Below are 18765 nucleotides of genomic sequence, written 5' to 3'. Positions count from 1 at the left end.
CTTGCTTTTTGTACAATTAGGATTTGGTACAGTAAACAGTATGAGTCAACCACAAATACAACATTTCCTAATAACCAGCCTTAAGATACTTTACTTTTATGAATATTTAATAAGATTAATTTGAAATGGCTTACATGGGAAATGTTTTATTGAACACACACACATTATCTATTTGTTATCTGTGTTATTTTATTTATTTAGACACCTGCTGAAAAACTTTAAAACCAGTCTAAGATGATTTCTTCCAGCCTGATCCGTCTGTTTGGTTTAAAAGTGTTTTGGACACTTTTCACACACCAAACACCAGCTTGACCAGACTAGAAGACCAGCTAAGTCCAGAAAGGCACTTTAACTTGACTTACAGTGCTTTTTTCCAGCAGGGTAGATAGATTTTAGCTCCCTATGATTTCATCCGTGTATTTTTACTGCTACCTTTCAGTGGTACACTTGATGAAGCCGTGAACACACTGGAGTTGGTGAATATGTTGCATTAGTATTCTCATCCTATGAGAGTGCAGTGTGTTCAACCACGTCATGCCTCGAGCAACTGCACCTATCAAGGTTAGAAAAGCGCTCTTAGATCACCTTCTGCTACCTTCTCTCGATAAACGCCATATAGAGTTTAGCGTTTCAACTTGCAGCGCATATTAGTCTATTTCGAGTTGCGGTTACTGTCGCGGGGAGGCGTTTCGTTTAAAAGCGGTTGTTATTCCTTCGTTGAAGGACTATACGAGACATCAAGACATGTTTGCATCTGGTTCTTTGTTATCGCATTTCTCTCTGCTGAAGAAGACGAAGCCCTGCAAGGACACTTCAGCTCTCTGCTGGAGTGAATGAAGGTGACTCGGGTTCTGCATCGTGGCAATGCGGAGAGAATACAGGAGCAAGACACGGGCAGATCGATCAATTGAGTAAGAAATTTACCAAACGAGTGGCAGTATATTGATCAATCGGCATTTTATATCAGGGCAGTTTCTTCACTTGATGTGTATGCATGAGTTCTGCACCGAATGGGCGCAAAAACCGCCCCAGAACTGCCGGGACCATTTTCCAGATCGGCAGTAAGCCCCCGTCCAGAGAGCCGGAGCGCCGGGAGAGCAGCGAGGCTTTGCGTGCCGTAGCGGACTGCAGAATGGTGCGTATATGCCTGCGTCATGATCCTACAGCATTATTCTGCTCTGAATCCTGCTGAATGTTCAAGCACTGTTTGAAATTCACGCAGGGTTCTGCAAGTGCCAACATCCTAAATGTATAATGCGACACTAGGGACGTTAAATATTGAATGATTTGGCTTGGAGGTCTGTGACTTGTCCTATGGTGCGGCGGTAGTTCCAGCTTCATTTTCTCGCGCTGATTTACCAGAAACGTTTCAGTTGGCAGATTATGGCATGGAGTGAGCGATATGATTTAGTACTCCATTTTGGGGTAAAACTGCGAGCACATTTGGAAAGCAAACTGGCTGGTGTGTTGTGTTTGAGGAGTCTTTACCCCATTAACAGACAGAAGGCTTGTGGCAAGCCGTGTTAACATTGACCAATTGCTTTGAATTTTTGACACTGAATTCTGTGTTACTGATATTAGCTGTTCATTTATGATTAATATTTTGTGGATGTTATATGTGAAAATGGAGTAATAAGTAGGTCGTGTTGTTTTTTGGAAGTGGATATTTGTAGATTTTGTGGGTAATAATTATCAATTTTTCTTTTATGTCAAAAATTATTAGGATATTAAGTAAAGAGCATGTTCCATGAATATATTTAGGAAATGTCCTACAATAAATATATCAAAACTTAATTTTTGATTAATAATATGGATTGCTGAGAACTTCATTTAGACTGCATTAAAGGCGATTTTCTCAATATTTTGATTCGAGATTCAGATCTCAGCCAAATATTGTTCTATCCTAACAAACCATACATCAATGGAAATTTATTCAGCTTTCAGATGATGTATAAATCTCCATTAAAAAAAAAAAAAATTACCCTCATGACTGGTTTTGTGGTCCAGGGTCACATATGTATTCCAGTTGTTGCTGGTCGTTATTCCAGTGTTGCTTGTAAGTGCTGTAGTATTTGTAAGCAATTTATCAGCATAATTCAATAACAAAAATAGTATGTGTAATGTAACAGTTACTTGTCACTATAGTATTGAGTTAATAAGTATTACTGACCGAATAGAATAGATACTAATCACTATTGAAATAAATACTAATTTGTAATGAATAGTTACTAGAGAAATAATAAGAAAACATAGCAATAACTCTGAGATTACTTATGAGTAATTAAACATGAAAATGACAAATAACAGTAGACTCTAGTTAAAGGTATTTATGTTAAAACAGCTTGCCATTGAAGGCTTCCTTTCTGCCAAATATTGATAAAATGGCATGAGCATCTGTCGCCTGTGGCTCTGCTCTCCAACAAATAGCCCATTTTACCTTTGTGGCATTGTCAGGCTGTTTCAGTGTTCAGAATGAAAAAAAAAATTCTTGACAAGTTGGATACATGTCTTTTCATCAATGTTTTGTCATGTTTCCTTTATATGCTTTATACATTTTCAAGGTTAAAATGGTTTTGTGAGGCATGTATTTTCTCAGTTTGCGTTTGTTTTTCTTTCCTCCATCAGGTTGTCCAGGAGTTCAATACACTTGTGGCCCTCTATAGGGAATTGGTAATCTCTATTGGAGAGATTTCCACTGATTGTCCCTCCCTTCGTGCGGAAATGCACAAGACACGCACAAAGGGCTGTGAGATGGCACGGACCGCACATCAAAACCTTTCTGCAATATCAGGGTAAAAAGACACACATGCATGCATGCATACAGGTATTCGATTGTGGATGCAAAGAGTCATATATTTACATTACATAATAACAGTACATTTTAATTTGGCATTAGCTTTGTTTAAAATTAAAACAAAAATCTTTCAAAACAAAAATATATTTGTTATCAAGCAATAATTAGCTTGTAGTACTCCTTCGGCCCCCCTAGGGGTCATGGGCCCCCTATTGAAATCATCATGTCATATATTTTGAAACTGTGACAAAATTTCACCTTCACAGCAGCATAAGGTTATGAATATCAGCTGGTGCTGACTGGCGACAGTAATATAGAGTGATTCAAACCAGCCTAAAATCGAATCAAAATTAAAACTGAATGTGATGAAACAACATTTTGCATTTTCAACATATTAAGCATACAAATACGAGTAAATGTGAGCATATTTTAAAATATTATTTACAAATCATTCTAAATGATTACTTTACAACTAGAAATAGAGCTAGCGTTTTATTTCTTTAGGGGCCGTTCACATGTCGCACCTAAAAACGCGTGGAAAACGCTAGGCGCGCTGCTTTCGGATTTTTTCCCAAAGCCTTCTGGCGCTTGCGCTCCGGAGGCGTCTGCCGTTGCTAAGCAACCATGACCTGCATGATGACGCAGAAATTTCAGCAAATATTATGGATTTGCATCACTAAAAATCGCTTGCAGTAGCTCTGCTACTAAATTTATTTTAAAAATGGCTATCCATATACAGCTATGATCAGCTGTTCTTTCATCTTGGCTGAGCTTTCAATGTGTTACAGGAATAGATGAAGCTGATTGGTTGGTTCTTGTCACATGACCCGCGGTGCGCTTGCGGCATTCTGAAAAGTTGAAATGTTTTATGGACGCGCCTGGAAAAAATGAGCGCGTCGCACCGCGTGCGCCTCACTTCCATTATGAGCGCGCCTGCAACGCGTCTTCGTTTGAAATAACGAACATGAGCGCGCAAAAGACGCTATGTGTGAACAGCCCCTTTTTGATTTACGATTTATCTTTTATTCATGCATTTGGTGCATCTCTCTGTTCCAAGTAAATCAAGAACAGGGGAAAAAAGAACAGGAAAATAAAGTATCCACCATGCCACAGCATTACACCTGGGAATCACAGAGCAGTAATTACAGGCGTAGGATTCTGAGAAATATGATTTTCTGAGAATTCTCACTCGCCACTGAGCTAATATGTTTAGAGCTCTAGATTGTCGGTACAGCCTTGTAAACATGCTGCTCAGAAATAGTCAAACATCTACTTAGGGAGATATACTCAATATTCATGATATATTCACAATGATTTTGTGCCATGATGAATATAGGCATGATTTCAATGGGCTTTTTATTTGGTCATTAAGTTTCATTAAGACAGTGTCATTTTAGTTTCAGGGGCCTATAAACTATTAAGACTGATATTTTAATAGCAAAAATGGTGTTAGAACTGGTAAGTTTGATAGATTTTTGTGAATCAGTTCTGTTTCCATGTTCCAACTCAAAAATCAATTTGCATTTGGTCTGCTTCACATTTTATTTTATTTTTATTTATTTTTTTATTATTATTATTTATTTGGTTTATTTTGTATTGTTATATTTTGTGCATTTAAATGAATAAATTAAATTAATTTAGCCATCATTGCTTTTAATTAAGTTTTTAATGTTTGAATTTTTGAATCTACAGTGGCTGTTTAATTGAAATGACGGTCATACAGATTGGAAAAAGACACTAAGCCATTTCAGTGCAAATAATAAATACAAATATATTGAATTGAACATTAATCAAAAGTCTGAAAAATACCAAGATATGTAAATGCTATAGCTATATTGTCCAGCATGACATACAATGTGTCTGAGAGGATTTCTGTCACTGGTCACTTGTTGATGACTGTGAGGCATAGGCACGCAGGGATATGTATCTTGTGAGAAATTAGACAGGTTGAAGCTCAGGGCTCAGGGCCAGAACTCTGCAGAATCCAGATCTAAGATGCATTATTGATGCTCTTTTTTTTCACAGCCCAGAAGATGGAGAAATACATCCGGAGATCTGCCGCCTCTTTATCCAGCTGCAGTGCTGTCTGGAAATGTACCTGACGGAGATGCTGAAGTCTGTGTGTCTGCTGGGATCCCTGCAGCTCCACAGGAAAGGTAATGCTGTGAGGGCGCCCCTGGGCTCTCAGAAGGAAACAGCCACACCAGCGACAGGAAATTGGTGTTGATGAAGCCTGGCTTGTCCAACTGTAGAGCTTTCCAGTGGCTTGATATTTGCAGGAGTCGACACTGCTAGTTTCTGTGAATTGTATCTTATTTGAGCTTATCAGAAACAGTAAATATGGATGCTCTGGGAGCAGGTTGACTTGTTGCCTTGGGGTCAAACCTTGAGGTGACATATTTTGACCATTTCTGTTTAGAGTCTGTTAGTGATGTCTCACTGTATGTGTTCCAGGAAAACATTTTTCAGGAGCTACAAATGTAGAAAGTAAGAAAGAGGACAGCTCTGACATCCCAATCCTGGAAGACACGTCATCCACTCCGCCGGACTGTCCGCAGACATACTTCCTGGTGGCCACAGACATTGAGAACATCGAGAGGTGAATAGTCTGAGCTGCTGAACAGGATCTTTTTTGTTTTTTCTATGAAACTGACAGTTTGAATCTGAATCGGTTCCTCTATGTTTTAGGGACATGACAGAAATGAAAAATCTGCTAAGCAAACTCAGGGAGACCATGCCTTTACCACTGAAGAACCAAGGTAATATCTCTCACCTTTCTAAATATTTTACCAACAAATTCATAGAAAACTTGAAATTCATTGAAAACACAAAATGACCATCAAACATTTCAACATTATCAAGGTCTCAAATTAATCTGATCTACCATTCAAATGTTTGGGGCTGTAAGATTGTCTGTTTTTGAAAGAGGAGTCTTATGCTTACCAAGGCTACATTAATTTTATAAAAAAAAAAAACAGTAAAACAGTAATATTGTAAAATAGTATTTAAAAAAATGTTGTCCATTTTAATATATTTTTAAAATTGAATTTATTTCTTTGATAGCCAAGTTCATTTTAAGCAGATATTACTCAAGTCTTCAATGTCACATGATCCTTTAGAGATAATTCTAATATGATGAGTTGCTTATCAAGAAATGTAAAAAATTTTTATTTTTAATATTTTTATGGAAACTGCTATACTTTTTCACCTTGATGAACAGAAGTTTAAAAGAACTCCATTTATCGGAAATCTATTGAAAATTTGTAACATTGTAAATATCTTTACTTACATTTTTTATTAATGCATTCTTTCTGAATAAAAATATCAATTTCTTAAAATAAAATAGTACTGACCCCAAGCTTTTGAATGGTAATATTAAGATTCACTTAGCATTAAACATGTCCTTCTACCTAAAAGGATTATTTGCCAGAAAATAATATTAATAGTAATAATAATGTAGTTGCTTCCACAAGTGGCCACATTTTTATTTCCATTTTGCAAATTTTAGAATATCGCAACATTTAGATTTTATTTCAAAATTAGATTTGCAATTAGTTAATGTTGGCTAGATGGTAACAAAATGTTTAATTAAAAATCAAGCGTATTGTTAGTTCTGGCAGGTCATGTTAGTCAAGTTCGCATCAGCTGACTCTCAGCTGATCCACATCTACATAAAGGAATCTCAGCATTCATATATAGGGTCCTTCAGTATTATCAGCAGATTCTGCGTTGCTCAATAGCTAATTATCCTCCTCCATCCCCAGCTCCTCCTCTCGTCCAGTCAGGATTCACCCTTCTGATTCCCCTTTGAAACAGACTTTACATAAAATTACTGAACATTAATGATATCTGGAATACATTTATGTTGGTTCTGTTCTGTTTATCCTAGGGGGATTATCGCTGCTCTCCCTGCTCTCATCCATGCTAGGCTGCATGGATGCGCAGGGAGTTCTTGCCCAGAACAGAACCATACCGCCAATCCTAACTGTATGCTAATTGCCAGTCATATTTGACGATAGTGGTCCTGACAGAAATAATGTTTTGTTAAATGTAAAACGTATATGATGACCAATGAAAGGACAGATGTTTCATTAATGTTTGCTCCATTAATCTTTACATTTATCTGTTTTCGTATCAATACAGATGACAGCAGTTTGTTGAATCTGACGCCATACCCGTTGGTCCGGCAGAGAAAGCGGCGTTTCTTTGGCCTCTGTTGTCTGGTGTCCAGCTAAGAGCGCTCTCTCCCAGAATCCAGTCACAAATGACTGCGTTTCCTCACAATGTGTGACACTCACCAATCAACAGTACTACTGCCATTTCCCAAAACAGTACTTTCTTTTGGTGAGTTCTGTCCAATTTCCTACTGCTATGAGAATAAATAGTTATGTCTGTGTAACATCAGTAGTCATACAAACACTATATAATATTTGATCAATGCGACAGATTTTCATTTTTAACTGAATGTTCGTCTACATTATGCTTAGTAAAGAAAATGGTTTGTCGTATGAATACTGCTATGTTTGTCCACACGATTCATATGCTGTGCTTTTTGTCAAGACAGGTGTTGTAATGAGGCGTTCAAGAGTGCTAATTAGAGCAGGTTTTTAAAAAAAAGAAAAATATACTGCAACATGAGTGAATGTGATTTTTTTTTTTGCTGTTACCATGTTTTTACTACAGTATTATTTAGTCTTCCATAAACCGAAATCCTGTAACTTTTTTTTTTTAGTTTTATTTCAGCCTTTAGGAGTATATAATACCTGAAGAAGCCTTTGTAAATAAAGAATATATCTATAAATGGTAATTTTAGAGATGTACATATACAATGTAAACCTAGCGCTCTGAATTATTTTTCAAAACTGTGATTCTTTTAAAGAGATTGTCAGTAAAGGGTGGCATGTCTATCCATCTGGTGGTGTGATATAAGTCCAGATTGGAGGGACTCAGCATGGGTCTTGCTTATTAATAACAGTTCTTAATGTGTCAGGCATGGTGAAGATACTGTAGTGTTTATGAAAAGGCGCAGTGTCATTTTACATTGATAATAAACCTTTTTTTAATGATTTAACAAACTGGAACTTTGTGTCTTGTATTAGAAATGGTTTTATTTAACATACAAAATACCATAAGAAAAGATACAGATATTAATCTGTGGAATAATAAACATCAGTATCAAAAGGTATTACCCTCTTTTCAGAGAAACTCAGATTAGTCAGATTTTCAGTAAGAAACAATATAAACCATCTGATATCCACCCTATTATCCACAATTCCCAGAACAACCCTCTGACAGGTCACAAGCTCCAAATTCAACGTCTCCCATTAAATTTATAACGTTTGGATCTCAGTCAGTTATAGGTAATTGGATTTGTTAGCACATTAATAGGGAGGCTGTGAAATTCACACCTGGCAGCAGTGCCTACCCTTTTACTTTCTCGCAATAATGCTGAAGCAGTAATGGAGGGTGCAACAAAAAAAGGAACAGGAACCATCATGGTTTTCAGGTGAATTATTTGGCTGCAGTGCTGACGTTGGAAAAGCTGTTGGCGAAATCCGGGCTGGTTGTCAGGAGTTTGGCAGGACGTCTGGAGCTGGCTCAACATGATGCTGTCCAGAGCCCAGTGGAAGTCCAGAACAGGTTGACAGGATTTAAGGTTTAACTTTTTTAACTCAAAGTTTTAACTCAAGCTTTCATGAAAAATGTTTTTAAATAAAGAGATGGAAGCTTTGTGACGCTGAAGTCATGACTGTGGTGTAGTTTTTTGATTGTATATTTAGGGTACAAAATTCATTTACACTATTTAATTCTTAAGTGAGGCTCTGAGATTATGACTGACAGGGTTGAATGCTTGCAATGCGGACAGCTTCTCTACATTTCCTCACATTCTGTCATTGTCACTGCTGCAGACGCTCCTTCCTGCTGCATGCACACATGGATCCAAGCATCCAGGGATGAGCATTCCTCACTTGTCTTGCAACAGCAGCTGTTCGTTGGCTCTACAATGACACAATTGTTGTATTCCTGAATGCAACATTGCATCTAATTGCAAAATTTTAAGTCTTTAAAATAGCACTTTTCTTACCAGGTTCAAAAATACATAAGCAAGAATTAAAATTTTCAGGCCGTGGGTTTCCTCAGGAATTTCAATTTCTGTGGTTAGCATTATTTGAAGAGATGGCCATGATTTGTTTCACAACATTAAAGCATTGTGCTACATTCATGTTTGGGTATGGAAGCATGTACTTCATGTTAAAAAACAAACAGTCAACTCGTGTTAACCACAGACATTCAAAATGCCAAAATAAATGTCAAAGTGTCAGTTTTACATGTTACAAAATGACCCTTTTAAAAAAGAAGTGTGATTAATTGATTGTCCTTATTTTTGTTTTCTTTGCGCACAAAAAGTATTCTCGTAGCTTCATAAAATGACGGTTGAAACCCTGATGTCACATGGACTATTTTAACGATGTCCTTACTACATTTCTAGGACTTGAATGTGGTAGTTGCATTGCTGTCTATGTAGGGTCAGAAAGCTCACCCAAAAATATTAAAATTTGTGTTCCGAAGATGAAAAAGTTTAGAACAACATGTGAGTAATTAACGAAAGAATTTTCATTTTTGGGCGAACTATCCCTTAAGCATATTTTTTGAGGTATATTATTTCCTTTTTAAGTACTCTTTTTAAAAGTATGCTAAAGTGCACTTCTTTTTCACACGAGGATGTGTGCCATTATTTTATTTTGTATTTTATAATCCCTCACCATCACATGTCTCCCAGAGCGTGCAATGCAGGCAAGCAATGGATGAGCGATGTCTTCAGCAGACAGCGCATAGCCTGTACTTAACACACACTCAATGTCTGTGTCCAACCGGGCCTCTCATCAGTGGCACATATCTCCAAGGAAGACCTGCAGAAGAGAGAAAAAATCCTTTATTAAACTGAAAATAAAATGTGTGGGTTTTGGTGGATGGCTGTATAAAAAATGCCCTTACGACATTTGCAGGATTTTGAAAAAATTTATTTATTTATTTATTGCTTTTGTGCTATGTACATGCTAAAGCCTTCCTGTCTGGGAACATACTTGCACTTGTGGGGTACTTAACAGACGCCTTTGTCCTTTGCAGGTTCTCCCATGGCTGGCATTGCACTGGCACAGTGGCTGACTTAAAAACTAGTGGAAAACAAATAACTTTTACTTACATTTTACTCAGACTGTAATAATTAATTAAAAAATTTTATGCATCAATACATTTCAAAATTTGTCAAATGACCTTGTAATGATTGTCACTTCACCATGTTTGAGTAAAGTGTATAATTTCCTTCATTTTGACACTGTGTACAAAGCACAGCTTCCACACTAGATTTGTACCTGCGAGACACCTGGTTTCTTTTGGTTGCGGTGACCAGGAAAGGCCAGCATTGCACTGAATCGCAGCCAGACCTTCTCTGACTTTCCCTTCAGGGCAGGAAAGTGAGAGCTTCGCTGATGTTATACGTAAGCTTCCACAGGCTTCCAGTGACATCTGGAGGAAGCTGAGGTATCACATAATGTTTGTGCAGACAGCCAGCAAACATTTATTATAAAACATATATAACATATTTATGGTTTCTCGTTTCTCTAAAATGTAAAATATAAAAAATTTAAATATCTTAAATGGATTACATTTGATTACGTATTTATATCATGTAGTATTAATAAAACATGGTTTCTAATTTCTCTAAAATGTATAAATAATAATATAAAAATAATAAAAGTTATAAAAATTCATAAAGTAATACAATTATGTTATACACGATATAAAACATTTAAAAAATAATATTTATCATTTAGTATTTATGAAATAAGGTTTCTCATTCTCTAAAATTTATAATTAAAATAATTAAAACAGCTATAATTATTATATATGTTACATAAAATATATATTACAAAAGAGTAATTATGTTTATATCATTTAATATTTAAGTGAAATATAAATAATCTTAAAGTTTCTAATGAATCTTTTTTGTAATTTACTTATATATTGGTTAATTATATCTATTTTATTTCATTTGTTATTGTTTATTCATTTTTCTGTCCGTCTGAGTTAATATGAATATGGAGGGATTGTGGAAGGGATTAATACTACTAGTCACCTTGTTATCATTATTTCAATCTGTATTGTCACACAAAATACCAATAAAAAGATCTAAAGTAAAGTTACTAATGAATTATTAAGTATTTGTGAAACTTGGTTTATGTATAAAAAGTTTAAAGAATTATATACAGAATATAAAATGCATTATACATGAAGATACACTGAAAATAGATACTACCATTAGCAAATGACAGCTCCAAAAAGTCATATACACTTACTCTTGCACTTTATTTGATTTCTCAACCAGTTCAGATTTTCTTGGCATTCTGCTATAGGATTCCCGATCAGGTGAAAGCCCTCAGTACATGTATACTCAATCTTACTGCCCACTGGATATGCATCTTTGGGGTACTGCAATTAGGGGAAGATGACAACATTATAACATATCAAAAAAAATATATTCTAATAATATAATTATTATAATATAATTATAATTATTATTACCAAAACAAACCCATTACCGAGGACGGAGGGCGTGTGAATTAATTTTCAAAGCAGTGAGGCTCCATCTTACTGAAAATAGGTCAAAACCAATTAATCAGGTTTCCACATAGTGGCAGTGTTGTTGCACAGTAACTTTCTCTGGGTCTCTAGCACCTCTTAAAGAACAGCTTATTACAGTTTTTCAGAACAGAGCTTTGTGCTGTTGAACAGTCTGGTGACCTTTCCTCACTGTAGGTAATCTAATTCATCATCCCAGGCTGTGGTCTCCACAGCGTTCCCAATATAGTCCCTGCCCCCTTGAAGGACCGACTTAAAAACCAACAGGCCCAGTCTCCATGGATCATGCTTAAAAATGAATAAATTAAATATAAATTGAGCATGTTTATATTTACAGCACATCCCAATCTCATATCATAAAGTAAAATCATACACTAAAAATAAGAAAAAGTGTAAAAAAAAAAATGGTTTTAGTTATTATAAAATAAATGTTTATATTTATAAATGAATGCAGTTAAATATAAATGTAGATTTTTTTTATTACACTATTACAGTTTCGTTATGATTTCAAAAGATTGAATTAACTAAATCAAGCTAAAAAGCTAAACAAAAGCTAAATCACCATTACACAAATTTCTACATGTTTATACATACAGTATAATAATACTCTAAATATGGATAAAGAATATACAGCATGCAACAATGTAACTGGTCTTCTTTATACATGAAAATATTCAGCTGCATTATTTTGGGCATGGCAATAGATACATTTTGAGGTAAATCTTTTTCTAAAAATTTTACATTTTCATTTAAATCAAATCATTTTAAAGATTTTTTATATTTTTTTTTTCTGATTATCTCATTGTATCTCTTGACCTGACTTGACTTGAATCAAATATATATAATCATAATTGAATAATTTAAAATTGCCAACTCGTAAAATGGTTACATTTTCTCTTGAGATTGGGCTGGGATCATCATCTTTTAGGGTCTGTGGCTTTAAAAAGTATAAAAACCCCTGATCTATGCTATATTAATTTAAGTGATTAATCTGTACCTGGTTGTTCATCTTGTGGTGTCCCATGCTTGCATGCCTGGCCTTTGGTGCCTGGTTTACACACACTTTTTTTTTTTTTTTTTTTTACACACTCGCTGAGGTAAGTCTCAGTTGTGTGCTTTAAGTAATGCTTTTTCACCCCCGCACACGAGACCTCTTTCACCAGCTAATGGAGAGGTCTGATCTGCACAAATCAGAAATTCACACATGGTTTCTCATATAAGAATGAAATCATTGCATATGTTTCACTGCATACTTAGGTATCAATTTATGGTAACAACAGCCCAAAATTGATTAGCATAGCACACACTTATTTGCATACAATAACCATATATTAACATTGGTTTTCCAAACTAACCTTCGGTTTGATGACTTTTGGAAAGTCCTTCACTGAACCTGACCACTGCGAGAAAGTCCTGCCATTCTCCACTGGTGTGTTTTTGTTTAACATCGACAATTTTGGTATATATCCAAGAGCTCCACCAATGATATTTGTGGTCATATCATTTTTTGATATGCTTTCATCTGTTTGAGAGACATATTGAATGCAAAACAAAATATTATTATACAGTACATTGCCTGTATACAGAAACTATCATGAAAGTATTACATATGCGTGCATAATTTAGTGCCATTGTCTCCCAAAAGCAAAAGAAAGCTTCAATTGAGCATTTATGGTTTGATTTTGCTTTCTTTTTCTAAATGACTTACAAAAGGATTGAACTTTTCTAAAAGTTTGTTCATCACAATCTACTGTGGTCCACCAGATGATAAACAGGATATAATGGTACGTTTTGACACAAAGTTTATAGTCTCTTTGCACAGTTTCTATGTAAAAAGACATAACAGACAACTGTTGGAAACATCTTGAATGACATCATCAGCCACATCAACAACTTCTCATAATAGTGAAACAAATATGTGACATACAACCACTTACACATTTTTAACACCATCTTGGCTGGCCGCCATAAATAATCTAAACTGGCTCCCAAGGGTTCCCTCTGAAATATAATGGGTCCCAAATCTCTCCAGCACATTGCGATAGGCAGCATAATCATATGTGACAGGCAAAAACCACAGTGCTTTCCAGAACTCTTCTGAAAGTGGCAGATATTATGGGGCCTGGTTTTGGAACTGGGCCACATTCATATCACTCTTCATGATCAGCAGATTTTTGGACTGATAGGAGAACAATGTTCCATATTTGAATATTCGGGTATGTGTTGTTTGACATTTTTTTAAAGCAACATTAAAGGGATACCCCACCCCAAAATGAAAATTTTGTCATTAATCACTTACCCCCACATCGTTCCAAACCTGTAAAAGCTTTGTTCATCTTCGGAAAACAATTTAAGATATTTTGGATGAAAACCGGGAGGTCTGTGACTGTCCCATAGACTGCCAAGTAAATAACAGTGTCAAGGTCCAGGAAAGGTATGAAAGTTGTCATCAGAATACTCCATCTGACATCAGAAGTGCAATCTGGGTTATATGAAGCGACGGGAACACATTTTGTAAGCGAAGAAAACAAAAATAATGACTTTATTCAACAATTCCTTTGTCAACAGTCTCCTCTGTGTCTCTCCATATCACCGTATGCTTGAATTGTGTTCCAAAGACAAACGAAGCTTTTACAGGTTTGGAATGACATGGGGGTAAGTGTTTAATGACAAAATTTTCATTTTGGGGTGGGATAAAATAATGTTCCAAAGACATGTAAAGCCACACAGTGCTTGAATGTCACATGGATTTGTAAGCTGCAGACAATCAAATGTAAACTGTCCCAGTGCTCAGTTTATGTTTTATTTATTCTGTTTTTAGTTTTAACTTCCAGAATATGAGGAGAAAATATTAAAAATACTGAACAGTGATTAGTGATGCGACAGCTTTATTTTTGCTGACTTCTGAAGACTTCAAACAAAAAGAGCGGATTTGTGTCAGCATGTACACAATAACAGGTCACATGCTCTTCCCTTCAACCAACCGTATTAACCACATACATATGCAAATATGAATGCTAAATGTACAGAACCTGACAGGCCAAGACAAATTACTAACCCAGCATAAAACACAGTGAAATATGAAACAATCCCCAATATATGTTCAAATATTTTCAAGAGTTATTGTCAATATTATATAGTGAATATGTCGAAACATACAGTACCTGTGACTGTAACAGCTCATCATGGAAGACATAATCATCATGGCCATAAGTTGTGCCTGTTGTTCTTGAATGATGCTCAGTGTGATTAAGGTAGTGCTGTCATAGTGCTGATTCATTTGTAAAATAATTTTTGCAGTGACATGGCACAAACAAATGCAGAAACTGAGACAAAAACCTTGAAAGAAAGTCCCCAGGTTCTGCTCTTGCATTGGTAACATGTTCTTCTTTTTATTTTCTCATAATACTTATTTTCTCTAGTAAATTCTGAAATTTCAGTTGCCTGGAAAGTGTATTTTAGGACACTTTGGGGAAGTCTATATAGGTCCTTGTGGTCTCCACTAAAGGACTTCTTACACAGACCTCTAAAGCTTTTGGTGTTGATAACTGTTCCTCTTGCCTCTCCCCTCACTATATCAAACCTATAGTGCAAACATTCACCATCATAGTGGCTTTAGTGATTGGTGTCTGTGAATGTACTGTTGAACTGAATATGGAAACAAGCAGACGACAGATATCATTGAATTACCCTTGACCAGTGAGCGCTACATTCATCAGAGATCTTTTTACTGTCACATCTCCATTCATCTGAGCCATCTTCACAGTCATGATCTCCATTGCATACCAGAGACTGGCTGATAGATTTCCCTTAAGAGAAAGAAAGAGAGAAATTATTCAACACCTCTTGAGATAGAGAGAAATTATTCAACACCTCTTAAAACTTTTTACCTTCTAAAGACTTTCAAATAGGTAATATTTTGGACAGAATTGTGTTTGTATAATTGAGTTTAGTGGAGTTTGAGTTAAAAGTTCAAGGCTGACCACCAAACTGAGGGTAGACTGCAGTGGAGCGGCTCTGTGCCTGTAATGTCCCCATATGTCAATATACACATACCGCAATTGCATTTTGTGCTAATGTGTTCAGCGTACTAGAATGCATGCAATTTTTTTAGTGTGAGATATGTGTGATATTTTTGAATTTTTAGTGTGTTGGGTGTGTTAGGAAAGGTAAGAAATAGTGCAATATGTGCTTTGGAGCATCCATCACAGGCGGACCAGCTGTCAGGGGACCAGGGGACCTCACTGACACTTCACTGATTCACAAGCAAGCTCAATGAAAGTATGTCATCAGAAATATAAAATATGATATATACTGTATGTACTGTGACCACAAAAATAATTTGGACATTTTTACATTACATAACAGAATATCAAACCAAGTGGCATCTGCAAACAAATGACACTGGAGCTTTTCATAGAACTAACTTCACTGCCTTCACCCAAGTGTCCTATTAGAGTATATTGCAGTATTCAGTATACATTAGAGTTTACTACACATGAATATGCCACAAAGTATTCAAATAAAAAAGAATAAAAAATATATATAGGTTTATCACATAATTAAAATAAATTTTCGGTTTCACGGTTTTATGTTGTTATATGATGCAATGACATTTTAAAGTGTGACTTCAGTATCAAATACTTTTGGGGTCACTGTCTATGAATAGGGTATGTTCCATCACATTAAAACTGCCATGCATTTAATTTAAAAGAAAATTAAATACATACATACGTACATACACACACACACACACACACACACACACAGATATTTAATTTCATAAATAAATACATAAATATACATACATACATACATACATAAATGCTTACGTAAATAATTCTTATATAATGTTTTTATCCAAAGCATTTTACATTGCATTGAAACTATACATTTTGTTTTCAAGTTATACAGGTGAGAGATAGATAGACAGACAGATAGACAGACATATAGACAGACAGACAGACAAAGATAGACAGACAGACAGACAGACAGATAGATAGACAGACAGACAGACAGACAGACAGACAGACAGACAGACAGACGATAGAACAGAATAGATAGATAGATAGATAGATAGATAGATAGAATAGATAGATAGATAGATAGATAGATAGATAGATAGATAGATAGATAGATAGATAGATAGATAGATAGATAGATAGATAGATAGATAGATAGATAGATAGATAGAACTCTGAAATAAGCACATTGCATAAGTATTCATACCCTTGATCACCTTTACAGCCTCAAGTCTTTTTAGGTATGATGTGACAAGCTTTGCACATCTGCATTTGACAATTATCTGCCATTCTTCACCTCACCTCTTCACCTCTCAAGCTCTGTCAGGTTGGACGAGGGCTGGTAGACATTTTCAGGTTTCTGCAGAATTATTTGATTGCATTCAAACCCAGGCTCTGGCGGGGCCATTCAAGGACATTCACAGAGTTGTCTATAAGGCACTCTTGCTGTGTGCTTAGGGTCATTGTCCTGTTGTAAGGTGAACCTTCTGCCCAGTCCGAGGTTCTGAATGCTCTGGACTGAGTTTTCATTAAGGCTGTCTCTATATTTTGGTGCATTGAGCTTTGATTCTGCTCTGATGAGTCCCTCAGTCCCTGCTGCTGAAAAACAGCCCCACAGCATGAGGCTGCAACCAGCACACTTTACTTTTGGGATGGTACTCTGCAGGTGATGAGCAGTGCTTGGTTTCCTTCAAACATGATGCTTGGAATTGAGGTTCATCAGACCAGAGAATCTTGTTTTTCTTAGTCTGAGGGTCCTTTAGGTGCTTTTTTGCAAATTCCAAGTGTGTTTTCATGCGTCTTCACTCAGGAGAGGATTGAGTTTGGCCACACCACCATAAAGACCAGATTGGTGGAGTGTTGCAGTGATGTTTGTCCTACTGTAGGTTTCTCCCATCTGGATATATGATCATGGAGCTCAACTAGAGTGACCATCAGCTCCTTGGTCACCAGTATAACTAAGCCCCTACTTCATCAACTGCTCAGTTTGGCCAGGAGGCCAGCTCTAGGAAGAGTCCTAATTGTTCCAAGCCTCTTCCATTATGGATAATGGAGGATACATGCTTCTGTGAACCTTCAATGCAGCAGATTTTTTTTCTGAACTCTTCCCCAGATGTGTGGATTGCTGCAAATTTTCTGAGCTCTACAGGCAGTTCTTTTGACCTCATGGCTTAGTGTTTGCTCTGATATGCATTTTCAGCTGTTAGATCTTTTATTAAGATGTGTGTGCCTTTCCAAATTTGCCACAGGTTAACTTCACTCAAAATGTAGTAACATTTACAAGCAATATGAATGGTACTGAGCTAAATGTCAACTGTTCCAGATAAGGGTAGGACTATTTATGCAATGGAATCATTTGTTTATTTTTTGCAAAAATGTTAAACACCTGTTTTTGGATTTACCATTATGTACCAGTAACATGTTTTTTTTTTTAAAATTTTTTTGTATGGAGTGTTTTTTGATTTGGGGTTATGGTGTATGGAGTGCAGTTTAACATAAGGCTGCAACATAACAAAATGTGAAAAAATGAAGGGGGTATGAATACTTTTACAAGGCACTGTAGACAGACAGACAGACAGACAGACAGACAGACAGATAGATAGATAGATAGATAGATAGATAGATAGATAGATAGATAGATAGATAGATAGATAGATAGATAGGTAGATAGATAGATAGATAGATAGATAGATAGATGTTTTTAGTTACTTACTGTGTAATTGCTGCTGAAGACAACAGTGAGACAAGAAAGACTTCATGCAGGAACTCACACTGAGAACAAAGTTTTCCTCCCTTATAACCCTGTGCTATAAGTTGTGGGAAAAAAATATATTTTGACAATATCTTGACAATTATACTGGAGTTCATCATTTGCGTCAGTGTAAACTCAAAGCATGCAGAGAATTAAACAGTCAGTTATGGATGTACATTTGAGTAAATAGACAGATTAAATCATGTTCACTTAGGTAGCTGTCATGCATCTTGAGAATTAGACGTCTAAAATTGGATTCTCTATGTCAAGTTGGTATACACAATAGACACTTGATGGAGACAAAGCACCATTTTGCATCCGATTCTTTACCAGTAAAGGTACAGTTCACTCAAAACTAAAAATTACTCACCCTCAGGTCATCAAAGATGTAGAAGAGTTTTTTTTTTCTCTCACACTTTATTTCAAGCCCATTTTAGAAATTGTACTAACTGCAAGTAACTTTGCAACTAAACATCACCTAACTCTCATTAGAGTAAGTTAAGACGTACTTGCTTATAATCAGCAGAAGGTCTAAAGTGGACTATCAAAATAAAATG

General features: G+C 35.9%; 1 protein-coding gene and 1 pseudogene across 1 annotated transcript; one reads left to right on the top strand and one right to left on the bottom strand.

The window, feature by feature from the left end:
* Positions 1 to 441: 441 nt before the first annotated feature.
* Positions 442 to 8256, top strand: LOC109068600 (regulator of G-protein signaling 7-binding protein A-like). The gene is made up of 6 exons (XM_042729949.1): positions 442 to 1135; positions 2626 to 2792; positions 4820 to 4950; positions 5249 to 5393; positions 5483 to 5553; positions 6938 to 8256. Exons 1-6 carry the CDS (start codon positions 995 to 997, stop codon positions 7027 to 7029), a joined length of 747 nt encoding a protein of 248 aa, XP_042585883.1. The 5' UTR covers positions 442 to 994; the 3' UTR covers positions 7030 to 8256.
* Positions 8257 to 8622: 366 nt separating this feature from the next.
* On the bottom strand, positions 8623 to 16864 carry LOC109068593 (annotated as a pseudogene).
* Between the last annotated feature and the right edge of the window lie 1901 nt (positions 16865 to 18765).

This window comes from Cyprinus carpio, chromosome B8 (assembly GCF_018340385.1).
Source record: "Cyprinus carpio isolate SPL01 chromosome B8, ASM1834038v1, whole genome shotgun sequence".
NCBI lineage: Eukaryota > Metazoa > Chordata > Actinopteri > Cypriniformes > Cyprinidae > Cyprinus > Cyprinus carpio.
Note: the sequence above shows the minus strand (reverse complement) of the source record. Positions and strands in the feature narration are given on the sequence as shown.